We start from the raw sequence: 13,323 nt of genomic DNA on the forward strand, positions 1-13,323 counted from the left end.
GTTGTGGGTGTCTAGGTGTAGGCTTTTTAAACAAGCCTGAACTGTTCTGAGTAAGGCATTCTGTGGAAATGACGGATTTGCAATGCGAAAGTAAATGTTAATATACCATAGATGTTTCGCATCTTGAAACAGTAGTTTGATAAACTATATTAAGAAGCTAATTTTTGAAGTCAAATGGTCCAATTTTGTATTTGTCTCCTAGATTAGGGGAGATTATCTAATCTGGATTTATTTCCAAAAAGGGCAAATTACATAGACAGATAGAACACTCTGTATTAAAAATATTTAAATGAAGGTACAATTTAATTAAGTAGCATTTTCTTTATTCACTCTCGTTATTCCTAATTATATACAGATTCTTTGCTATTTATTTTCAAGAGCTGTCTCGCTTTTAGGCTTTTTCTGTGAAATGCAAGAACAAAATATTTAGAAACTGAACTTAAATTTTTTTTTTTAATTTAAAAATAGGTAGACTATATTATAAAAGTGACTAAAAAGCATCACCATGATTTCTGCTCTCATATTTGGGGCCTGAATATACTTTACTTAAAGTGGGAGTGAACCACCCATGAGCTTCAGTCCTATGTGTAGTCTCGACTGTTGTGCCAAGGCCTGCTTGCTTTCCTGTACTTGTCACAAATTAGCATTTTCTCAGAATACTTGAAGTTTCCCAGTACTCTGACTCCGCCCCCACTTGTTCCTCCTGGTCCTCTTCAGAAAATTTAGCATTTTGAAGTGTGATTAGGGCGTGCTGCTGAATCAGTAATTCTGAAGTTCCAGCTGACCACTAGGGTTGGCTTCAACATGTCCTTAAGATGAGTTAAAGATTAAAATCGTGAGTCCATCCTAATTTGAGAAGAGAGTTCCCGGAATCTAAATAAATAAATAAATAAATAAATAAATAAATAAATAAATAAATAAATAAATAAATAAATAAATAAATGATACAGGACTTACCTTCCAGAGACTGTGTTATGTTTTGGATACTGAATCAATACAAAGGTGAGATACACCCAATTTGAATTGGTAAAATATGTAAATCCCTGGCAGCTAAACTGTGAGAGATTAATGTCTGAATAGGAGTAGAAAGCGATGCCAACTGTAAAATTATACAGGGCACGGTGATTACCCCACCGCATAATGGGGTTTGATTTAGAGGCTCTATTTTGGGATCACACAGAAAGCTGCAAATGCAGAAAGCTGAGCTTTGTCTCATTAGTCCAGGGCAGTGCCCTAATTTTCTCCATTATTCACTTCCCCTTATGAATGAATGACACATTTTCTTTATGGAGCTCTGCGCAGCTTTGGTTTAGAAGCGGCAGCCTTTCCAGGCTCCACTGTGCTGTCCCTCCTCTGCTGCCTTTAGATAATGCCACTGGATTTCATGCTTTGAAGTTGCTTATCGTCGCTGCACCTGTTAACTGTGTGACGAACCAGCGATATCCTTTCTTAAGGTGTCTGAGTCTAGTATTTGAAAGTTGATGGATTTGAGGCGACTGAGTCTCAGGTGGGGTTACAAGGCCACGAAGGTCTGACAGAGCTGGGGATTACACTCAGGTCTTTTTAATGTGGTAAAAGCCCTTGTCATCAATGCTTTGTCATTGCTGGTACACTGCATGGCCATCTCTTGAGACCTGGAATCTGTCTTACCGTGGTATAGTTCTGAGGATTTTGTCTCAGACACAGCCTTGGGATTATATGACCTATTTTACATCATGGCTTCTTAGACTCTATACTTTTGAAATTTTTTTAATCAGGAAATTTTTTTTTTGTGACCTCCATGGATATAGGATGTTTAATAGTCCTGGAAATAGACAATTAATTGCTGATAAGCCGTAAAGAAGTTTATTTTAAAATATTTCCCTGGAAGACACGTAATTTTATTACTCATTAAATATTAAAACATTTTACATAATAATGAGATGAATGTGCTTATTTACCTTTACAGAATAGCTGTATCTTGACTGAATGTGTGATACTGAGAACACATACTAGCTTCAACATTTTTCAGAGCTGATTATTATTTTCCTTTTATAATTGCCGAAGTTTCTCGAGAATGCTGTTTTGCATAAACACAGTACAGAATGGCAGAAATGCATTTAAGGCCATTTTAGGAATTGTTAACAGTTCTCTCCGTATTACAAGTCAGCAACCCAACCATTCATTTTTAAAATCAAATATCCTAGTAGTAGACAACCCCAAAATATGCTAATGAAATAAAGGCTGAGTAGTGACTGTGGGTGGGAAAATGTCGGAAGTTGGATTTGTGCAGACTATCCCATTTCTACGAGAACAGAAAACTTTTGAGTTGTGCATTGCAAACACTGCAATCCATTTCATAGGAGAATCTCTAGTGTAAGCCACGGTGATGTAGGCCGTGTCTATTGGTGTGACACGGTATGAAGCTATGTGGACAGCAAAATGTGCACGTTGTGGGCTTAGAGCCAAGGGGCAATGAGCTCGTGGCAGACATGGTGGAATGCTGTCAGACACACCTACATTCCATTACACCTGTGACTGGGAATGAGGTCTTGACCATTGCACATTCCTATGATTTTTACTGTTGCCATTGTGGGTGAACCCCACATTCAGTTATAGGGTTGCAACCTGATACGGGGTTGCGAACCAATTTATAAAGCAATGTTGGAGACGGGAGGGTAGGTGTTTCACTAGGGTGCCTTAACTGTTCAAACAAGTTTGAGGTTCACTTTAAAAAGTGACAGTACGTTTGTGTTTCTGTGGTTTGTAAGTCTATTCTCATACCAGTTTTGTTAGGGGATGGATTTTATTTTTATGGACACACACACATAGAGTTGATTACAGAATTGTGCTGTTGGGTTATTTGCAAGGAATTGGAAGCAGAGGGTTGGGACTGCAGAGTGGGAACACTTGTCTGGAGAGCAGCTTGGGGGGTCTCTGAGTGTGAGAATGGAATCAGACGACTTCTGAGAAAGACACTAAGGCAGAAAGATGAGAAAGATAAACAGAAGACACTCGGGAGATCAAGCATCAAGTGGGGACCTTTAGCTGCCAATGTCTTCCACCGTGGTACAGAGAGACTTTGGGAGCTTTGAGAAGCCAATGATCCAGATTGTCCCATTCTGACGCCTGATACACCGTAGGCTCTTTCTCCTTTCTATTTCCTACTAAAGCAGAAAAAAGAAATTATTGACTCACATTAATTGTGTAATGTAGTTCAATGTGAATGAAAGAGTGGTGTCGGACACATCTGGACCCAGGAGCTGAAGGATGCCACGGGGCTGTCTCTCCATATCACAGTGTTTCTGGCCTCTATGAGGCTTCCGTCAGAGACTGACTTTGAAGGACAAGAAGGCTGTATCACCTATCAAGCAGCCAATCAAGTATTTATCTCCTGGAAGTGTCTGTTCAATTAACCTACAGTTTCCTGTAAACCAATGCTTTTAGACAGGGCCCTGTGGCACTCAGTCAGTCTAGGACATGTGTATTTTCCAAAACCCAGGCTATAAGTGTTAGTGAAGCTCCCCAGGAAGGGAGCAGCGAAGTGTTCTTAGCAGAAATAGTTCCCATGCTTACAGTTGTACCTAACCCTTAGAATAGCAAGGTCAGAGTCAGACTTACTGTTAATTTGCCATAACGGATAAATCAATGCGGATACAATAGCTCATCAAATATCTACATTTCATCCATCCTCCCCCCTTTATCTTCATGTTTCCATAGGAGGCAAAGAGGACAAAACTATTAGGAGAAAGAATGTCTATTTAAAGAGTCATTTTCTTTGTTTCATTTTATTATCTTAGCTTTTTAGATCTGTCCTAAAGACCTCTTGCCATGTGACTTGCGTCTCTATAAGCTGTGAGGATCCTCCAAGCAGAGATAGACATCGTATCTCTCCCCTGTTGTGCTGACCGCATCCTTATCTGAGAACAGTTACTTAGGAGGAGTTGTGGACACACTCAGTGAGTGACAGTGTGTCCTGAGCCCAGCTGGCTCAGAGCTAGGTGGCTGTGGTTGCATAACACAGAGTCCTAAACCTGGAATTTGAACTTGGTTATTTTCTTACTCCCAACTTTGTCTTTCTTACCTTAATATATATATAATACATATTTAAATTTGTCGATGTGTGTGTGTGTGTGTGTGTGTGTGTGTGTGTGTGTGCATGAACTCATGTGCCATGGAGGGCTCAGATCATCTGTAACTACAGGTGTTTTTTTGAGCCGTGAAGTGGATGTTGGAAGCTGACCTTGGGTCCTCTGGAAGAACAGCCACCTCAAGATTCTGCATGTGTGGGGGTATTTGTGTTTGTGTGTGGTGTATGTGTGCGTGTTTGTGTGGTATGTGTTTGAGTGTGTGCACGTGTGTGTGTGTGTATGTGAATTTTCTCTACTTCAGTTTTCACAGTGATGCCATGAGGTTTCACTGTAATAGCATCCCCATCTTACAAGCAGGAAACTCAAGTACATGGGGCTTTTAGGCAACTTCTAACCTCCTGTGTGCTGTGGGATCTGGTCTTACGATAATGGCAGTAGTTTTGGGGAAACATTCCCAGAACTCCTAGGTAGTATGATTATCTCACCTTCCTGAAAAGAAGCCCATGGTGTGCCTGGAGTAGGAATGTGACACTGTGGTTTCTTGGAGCTCCCAAAGTCTCTTGTACCGTGGTAACAACAGGCCCCCACTTGATGATGCTTGATCTCCCAAGTGTCTTCTGTTTGTCTTCCCCAGCTTTCTGCCCCAGTTTCTTTCTCAGTAGTCTTCTGATTTCATTCTCATACCTAGTGATTCCTGTGCTGCTCTTAGAGGACTCTGCCCCTCTGCACTCCCAACTCCACACTTCCAGTGGACAGAAGCTGTCAATCAGGAGCCACACAGAAGCTTTTAGCTTGACATTTTCTGGGAAATGTAAGGACAAGTCCCTTCCATTTAAAAATGTATCAGAGCTGGTCATTTTGTTTCCTAAAAGGTGGCTGCATCCATCAGGTTTCAAACAGAAGCACAGAACTAGTAGGATATATAGATCTTCTACTGAGGAATTAACTTTTGCAGTCATGGGAGCTGGCTAGGTGAGCCAGGGGTTGAAACTATTGGGGATATCCCACAGTAGAAGTATTTTTCCTTGTCTGGGAAACCTGAACTCACCCCTCAAGAATCTTTCAGTGGACTGATTGGCCCCAACCTGGAATATCTAGGTCAGGTTCCCTCACCTCAAACCCTTAGTCTTGTCTGCAAAACACCCTCACATCAGCACCTGGGGGAATGTCAGGTTCAATAACTGGGCCCTGTGGTTTAAACAAGTTGGCACATAATCTGCCTACCAGAGTCATCATTTGAGGACTCCTGAAATACAGGCTTTGACCTGCTATGAATTCCCAAACCTCTGAATCTTTACCTGAGTTGTATGAAGTAGTCAGAGAACTGATTGAGGCAGTTTATTCTTAGATAAGTATGCTTGTATATTATTGAAAATAATAGGAGATCCGGGAAGGACAGATTGGATGAGGTAGCAAGACGATAAGTCTCTGAACTTTCATTTAGAGATCATCACTTTCAATTTGTGGTTTGTATTTTCCTTTCAGTGCATTAGTTTTCCTGCATTCCAGAATGCTCCTCAGATCTCTGTGGCTAGTGAGCAGCATTTTAGGCCCCTCTGATATTTCATGGAATTAAACCGCTTGTATGTCTGTGGTTCTTATGTTCTTGGGAAAGACACAAGATAAAGGAAACAGCTACGTGATTGTATGGAGGTGATGTGTAGGGGGATGGGAGAGACAGTGCTGCGTCTGTGTGCACAGCTATCTGCATATCATGCAGGCTCCAGTGCAAAATGCAAATTCAGTGTGTCCTAATCAGAGCCTAGGAAAACCACCAAGCTTTCTGCTTGGCTCTTGAATCTTTTTCAGGGATTATCCACCTGGTTTCTTATCATTATTTACTATTTAACACCGCTCCAAGGAAAGAAAAATAACGGAAGCTTTAGATGACTGGCATGTGCTTGTGACGGTGCTATGCCCAGCCTCTGTGCATAAGGGCAGGCTACAAGCCCTCACAAATGGCACTTTCTACTCGAGACTGGGGTTTGCTTCTGTCCAACACTGCCCTGCCCATTTGGATTTGATTTCTAGACATGCACTGATTAGGCTTCACCTCAGGCCAGGTGACAGGCAGGAAGGACTGTGGGGGGCAGTAACCACAGTTGCTCCACCTCTCCTTTTCTTCCTGTGCTGTGAGTTCACTGGAGGTTGTTGCCAGGGAAAGCATGGCAGAGGATTCCTGGATCGCCTGTGTTTCTAGGACACAGCTGACTGCATTTGAAGAAAAGTCTGCCTCTTAAGGGTGGCCTCTTGGCCTGTCCGTGTCCCCGCTTCCTTAGTCGTAGGCTTAACTTCTTACCTCCTTTCACCTCGACTCTCGATGCATTCTAGGTATCTGGTCCCAGCAGAATTCTCAGTCATGGGCCATCACTGATACACGTAGGAAGCAAGGATTGAGGAAGTCCGTGTTGGGACTGTCTCTTGAATGATTGTGCTCTACTGTGCCATGCAGGATCAATTGCAAAACAAAACTTTAAAGACACAGTTATGATGAATTTTGAAACAAGGATACTAATCCAGACAAGAAGTCCTGTGAGGGGGTGACTCTCTTGAGTATGGGTTTCTGTGCAATTGCATAGGTTGCATGCCCGTAAAGTTGGGGCTGTGTGTGTGTGTGTGTGTGTGTGTGTGTGAATATTCGTGTACATACTCTTAGATGTAACTGATGATAGGGATATGTGATAAAGGCCTTTAGGAAAGTGAGGAAGCCAGCCTTCCAGATACCTTGGGTAGAAGCAGCATGTTTAGAGGTTCCAGGACACATGTGTCTTTGGTGTATTCTCAAACATTAAGGTGGCCCCTGTGGCCGGATCCATAATTGAAAACATGAAGTAGAGAGATAAAGCTAGGGAGACAGTGGGTCTCTGAATGATGGGTAGCTTCAACGGCTAATGTAAAGGGCTTTGGATTTTTCTCCGAATTGCTGAGGATACCTGGGAGAATGTCAGTAAAGACATGGCATACTGTGCCATAGCTGGAGCTTAGAGAAAGCCCTTTGGCTTCTGTGTAGTGACAATTTATATAGAGAGAATGTTGGAAGAGTTACAGTAGTCTAAATGAAGACAAAGCCTACGACTAAGCGGCACAATGTCCTGGTTGGTTTTTATTGCCAACTTGACAGGGTCTAAAGTTATCTGGGAAGAGGAAACCCCAACTGAAGAATTAGCTCAACGATATTGGCCTGTGGCCAGGTCTGTGAGAAATAGTCATGATTAATGATTGATGCGGAGGGACTTGCCTACTGTGGGTGGCACCATCCCCTAGTAGCTGAACTTGAAACAAGCCAGTGAGTGAGCCACTAAGCAGCATTCCTCCATGATAACTGCCTCCAAATTCCAGCCTTGAGTTCCTGTTCCTCAGTGACAGACTGTGAACTGGAAGTGTAAGTTGAAATAAACCTTTCTCTCCCCCCCCCCCCAAGTCACTTTTGGTCAGAGTATTTTTATCACAGCAACAGAAAGGAAACCAGAACACATAGATTCCAATGGTTAAACAGAACCACATTTGGAACAGTTTTCAAAACTGATGTGTTGGGCTGTCACTTGCAAAGATGTCGCTAGAATTTTGGCTGGAGACCATGGAGAAGAATAGCTTACTGAGCAGAAACTCTCCCAAGGTCCTACAGCAAGTTCCGGAGAGAGCTGTGCAGGACTGGGCAGGGCACAGAGTCTCAAGGGATTTCCTGTATTGAACCCCCTCTATTGTCCTTTCTCGATCATTATTCCTGGTAATGCTAAATCTACGCATATTGTATCTCCAAGAATTTTGGAGATTCCAAGAAGCTTGGAAAAGCTTCTCAGATGACAAAGTCCTCATGAAGTGATGCCACCATGACCTTGTGTGTTCATGTCTCTGCTGGAGACTGGCTGCTTGCCACAGCTTCATTTCAGTCCAATCTTCATAGGATTTTACCCTTTCCATTGAATAATATCAATGGCCTCACTTATTACAACAGAGTTATTAAGACAAAGCATCTGCTAGTAAGTTTGATGTGCAGTTGAATCAAGGTACACATTCAAGTAATTTTGACTCTCTCGGTTTATTTCTCTATTTTTAGCACTTCCAGACCATGCTGAAGTCTAAATTGAATGTCCTAACGCTGAAAAAGGAACCTATTCCAGCAGTCATCTTCCATGAGCCGGAAGCCATTGAACTGTGCACCACCACACCACTGATGAAGGCGAGGACTCACAGTGGCTGCAAGGTACAGGGCGCGAAGACATTAGTGCTTCTCTTGGTGGGCCAGATACGAGCCTGTGTGGCATGAGGGATCAGAGTTTTTTTTCCCAGTAGTTCGTGGTTTAAGAATGTAAATATCACATGCATAGCAGTCTCATTGAGTGGTGTTAGTTTGAACTCACATCCTGATTTTTTTCCTCTCTCATTAATAGAACTTTCTGTTTGTTTGTTTACCATTTTAGAGACATATATAACCAATATCAGTTTTAGTAAGCATGAATAAAATAGTATTCTTATTGATCCTTCAGTGGCTGTATGGAACTTTGACTTTTATAAGGAAGTTTTATTTTTACTTTTAGATTTTTGATTTTTTTTTTTTTTTTTTTGAGACAGGGTTTCACTGTGTAGCTTTGGCTATCCTAGAACTCACTCTGTAGACCAGGCTGGCCTCAAACTCACAGAGATCTGTTTGCCTTTGCCTCGCGAGTACTGGGATTATAGGCGTGCGCCACCACCACCTGGCTGGAAGTTTTATTTTTTTAAGATTTATTTTTTATGGGCATGCATGCATGCATGCGTGCGTGTGTGTGTGCGTGCGTGTGTGTGTGTGTGTTTGTGTTAGTTTTTTTGTTATTCGTGCAGGTGCTCATGGAGACTGGAAGATAGCATCGATAGATTCTTTGAAGCTGGGGTTTCAGGCAGTTGAATGTGAGCGGCTGGAGGTGGGTGCTGGGATCCAGATTCCAGGGTTGTGCAAGTGCTGTTGTGCGTTAGCGTCTCCCGCTCCACAGGGGAGTTTTATCTTCCATCACAGTTCCCCCTTTTGTATTTGCAATCTGAACAAACATGTCTTAAAGGATGGAAATACCCAACCTCAAACCATAGCAAAACAAAGTACATCTCCAATACCTGAAACTTCCAAATTTCCTTGGAGGTTATTTTGCATTTTTTTCTCTCAAAATTTATATCAATATTCATGCCTCAGAATCTGTAAAAAACAAAAGCACCCTTTTCACTCATGCAAACTATAATGCTGACATAGAAACAAAACTAGAGACAAAATATTCAATTTTGGTAAATTTTTGGATTTTTTTTTCCTCATATCCTTTTTTTTTTCTTTTGGTTGGGTTAGCGAATACAGAAATGTTTAGAGATAACAAAGAAAATATGTCTTATGCATATTTGCCACCAGAAGCTTGTTTAGAGTGGAGAAAATATAATACGGGGACAGGAAATGCGTATTTGCTTATCGTCTTTCTTTTTTAAGCCTCTTAGATCCACCCGTCTCCTTATTTCCTGTTGTTGGGGAAGCAGGTCCTGCATAGCTGTGGTCAGGTTGGAGCCTGCAGAGATCTGGGGTGACAGCAGTTTGTACACCGCCCCCCCATTCATTCATTCCGCACATACTTACTGCATGCTCAGTGTGGGCAGGCTCTGGGGTAGAATGTGGACAAGACCCACAACATCTTTATGGAATTTTAGCTGCTAGAGGAGAAAACGCATGTACACAGCCATTGACTGCTGAGAGCCGGTTTGTAAAGACCTTCAGGAAGTGCCTTCAAGCAGGAAAAAAGAAGAGATTCTGGGTTTTCTAAATGAATGTCGGCTTGCTGTCATTTTGAAGGGAAAGAAATGGGCCAGTGTGCTCGGAAGGCTGAGGAAGGTTTGAATGGTGGGGTCAGGCAAACAGAGCCTTATGGTCATGCCAGGAGTTTAGATTTTCTTTGAAGTATAATGAAAATTTAAGCACGTAAGTTGAGACTCCATTTTCAAAACAAAGTAGTTGACTGGAAGGAGAGAATTGTGAAATGGTCTTGGGTCCACCGTGTGAGAACAGTTGACTGGATGGGAGAATGAGTAAAATGGCCTTGGTTCTATCATGTGTAACTCCACTGGTGAAGAGCTGAGGAGCTAGAAAAATAGTGATGACTTGGAGAGTGACTGGAAATCAAAACTCATGTACCTTTCCTTAGAAGATGTGCTCATGTCATTTTCAATTCTGTTCTTGTTATAGAAGATGGTACCTTGAAGCCAGATGAAGTTAAGTGGGGATGAGTATAAGGAGGACAGCTTAATTTGATGAAGTACACAGAGTATACTTATGATGCAAAGGAGAGTTTAAAAATGTCACAGAATGAAAATTAGTGGCCCATGCCTTTAGTCCCATCACTCAGTAGGCAGAGGCAGGTGGATCTCTGAGAGGTCAATGGCAACCTGGTCTACAGAGTGAGTTCTAGGACACCCAGAGCTACACACTAAGACACTGTTCCAAAACCAAAACCAAACCAAACCAAAGGAAGTCACGACAGCCTCGTCTACATACAAAAGTTTGTGTATGTGTGTGTGTGTGTGAGAGAGAGAGAGAGAGAGAAACAGACAGACAAGGGTGATAGGAAAGGTAGGGAAGGGAGAGAGAGAAAGATAGAGGGAGGAAGAGGGACAGGAGGGATTTTGTAGAGTAATAAAGGAACAAAACTAAATAGCTTTCATTTTTTTCTGGAAAGTGTATATAGCTCAATATTAACCTTTTTTTCCATGTACAATTATGGCCCTTAAGCAGTACTCGCTTATCTTCATTTTTCTAAAAGGATGTTGGGGAGCTGAGGAGCTGACCCAGTGGTGAAAGAGAACTACTGTTCTTGCAAAGACTAGAGTTACGTTTCCAACACTCACGTCAGGTAGCCCACAACCACCTTAAACTCCAGCTCTAGGGCAGAGGATCTCAACCCATGTGTCATGACCCCCCCTTTAAAGGTCAAACAACCCTTTTACAGGGGTTGGATATCAGATGTGAAGTAGCAATGGAAATAATTATATAGTCGGGGGCCACTGCAACATGAGGAAATGGATTGATGGGTAGCAGCATTACGAAGGTTGAGAACCACTGCTCCAGGGGATATGACGCCTTCTTCTGGCATCCACAGGTACCTTCATTCATGCATAAATGCCAGTACACCTATATACATAAAAGATTAAGACTAAAAGAAATTGGGGAGATGAGAATTTCAGGTAAGGATATTGCAGAGGGTCATTGTGCAGCTGGCAGTCTGTGTGGCCAGCTGGACAAAAGGAAGTCACCTGTGATTTCAGCTGAACCCAGGGAAAAGTTTCTGTAGCCAAGGTGAAAAACATTAGACCATCAAAGAACCATATGAACTCAGCACTCTTAGAAATGGCAGAGGTTCAAGGCATGGATAATGGCACCCCTAGAGTCAGAGAGCAGGGTCAACAGCTCTCTGAGCATTTCCATTTTGTCTGACCATTCTAAGTAAGAAAGTCCTCAACATGTGATTCTTAAACTGTATGCTATTGACTTAATACTGCTACATTCTGCAAATATGATGGAACTCTCTTTTTTCCCCCAAAGATAATACCGTGCTTGTTTTCAAAGTCATGTTCCTTTGTTTATTTTTTTAAAGGTTAGATCTTGGAAATTCTGACATTCCTGTTTAAAAATCCCCAAACCTCCCCCTGTTTCTCCCTAGCCATCTTCAAGAACAAAGCCTAGTGTTTCCTCCCTGCTTCTTGCCAGGGAGTAACTCGGCGCATGAGATGCCAGCTGCAGAGGGAACTCTCTCTCCGACTCATGAGTCCCAGGAATAATGAGCATAATGTAGTTCTGGCCCAGCTGCAGGGCCAGGGTTTGGGACCCTCCATCTTCACAGAGAACTGCTTCTTTTCTTCCTAAGAGCTCCCAAGCTGTACTTGCATAACTTTTACTTTGGGAAGGGAGAGGGGCAGGAAGAGGCCAAGGGGAGGGGAGTTGAAAATGGGTTAAAGTTAGCATCACTGAGCCCCTCGCTCATCTCAGATATCCTGTTTCCCTCTGATCTGTATTCTCTGTGGGTCCTGGAGAGATTGCCTTGCCAGGCTATTCATGTTTTGGGCAGCTGGGGCTTTGTGTGTTCTTTTTCTTTGGTGTAGGTTTTTTTTTTTTTTTTTTTTTAAACCTGATAGCCCATTGCACCCCCTTGGGACTCTCACTGGCACAGTTTTGAGCTTCATAGGTCCTATGTGATTTTGCAGCAGTGGTGATGGCCTTTTGTACCCCTTCCCCCTTGCATGATGGGATTCTGGGTAGCTTGCCTGCTTAATGAACATTTTTTGAACCGACACACATTGAAGGCTTGCTGTATGTTGGACTCATAGAGAAAGGGATCATAGGAAATGTGACGTATAAACAAGCAGACGAAATAGGAGGTGTACACAAGTAAATTAACCCCAACTACTTTTTTTTCTGGTTTATTTTATTTTATTTTTTTTTGTAAAAGGTCTTCTTGATCCTCACAGTGGGGTTACACTTAATTACTTAATTTTTAATTAGTTTAGAATGCGTGCACACACATGCATGTGCAAAGTAGCGCATGTAGCAGTCAGGAGACAACCTCGTGGGGGTTGATTCTCTCCTTCCACCGCGTGGGGAACAAAACCCAGGTTGTGTCAGTCTTGGCATCAGGGGTGTACATAAGAATCTCTTTGGGGAGGGCAGAGACAGGTGGATCACTGTGAGTTCAAGGCCAACCTGGTCTACAAAGCAAGTCCAGGATAGCCAAGGCTACACAGAGAAAACCCTGTCTTCAAACAAAACAAACAACAACAACAAAACCCAAACCAAACCAAACCAAAACAAAAAAACCATGAATTCTTCCCAGGAACTTCTATTCAAGCACTAAGCATTAGTGGCTGGGAGCAAGAGCCTGCATTCTAAAATCTACCACAAAATTTAACCAGAGGTGGGCTGTTCGGTGCTTGAGGATGTTACCCACAGAGAAGTGTCTGATAGGGGTAGTATAAGGTAAGCAACCCGTGAGCTCACTGACTGGCACATTACAGTCTATGTGGGATTTGACAGAGTAGGTCAAGATGTCTAAGGGCAAATAGGGCTCTGGAGTCACTGCACAGACATGTGCTCTGGGCTTCTGTGTGTCTTATCCTCCAGGGGGCGCTGTCCTACTTGCACAGACTCACTTCCAGGTCTGCTCCCCACAGTCCTGAAAACCGGAATAAAATAAAGATTATGTTGTTAGGATGATGATGATGATGATGATGATGATGATGATGATGATGATGATGA

General features: G+C 42.5%; 1 protein-coding gene across 2 annotated transcripts in view; it reads left to right on the forward strand.

Annotated features, from left to right (window-relative positions):
* Positions 1-13,323, forward strand: part of Pid1 (phosphotyrosine interaction domain containing 1) — a 219,695-nt gene that overhangs the window by 98,910 nt on the left and 107,462 nt on the right. For both annotated transcript variants that reach the window (XM_055616696.1, XM_055616697.1), the window contains exon 2: positions 8,128-8,274. In XM_055616696.1, coding sequence (XP_055472671.1) covers positions 8,128-8,274 — 147 coding nt within the window. The remainder of the gene's footprint in view (positions 1-8,127; positions 8,275-13,323) is intronic.

Source organism: Psammomys obesus, unplaced genomic scaffold, assembly GCF_907164565.1.
Source record: "Psammomys obesus unplaced genomic scaffold, mPsaObe1.curated_primary_1811, whole genome shotgun sequence".
NCBI classification, from domain to species: Eukaryota; Metazoa; Chordata; class Mammalia; order Rodentia; family Muridae; genus Psammomys; species Psammomys obesus.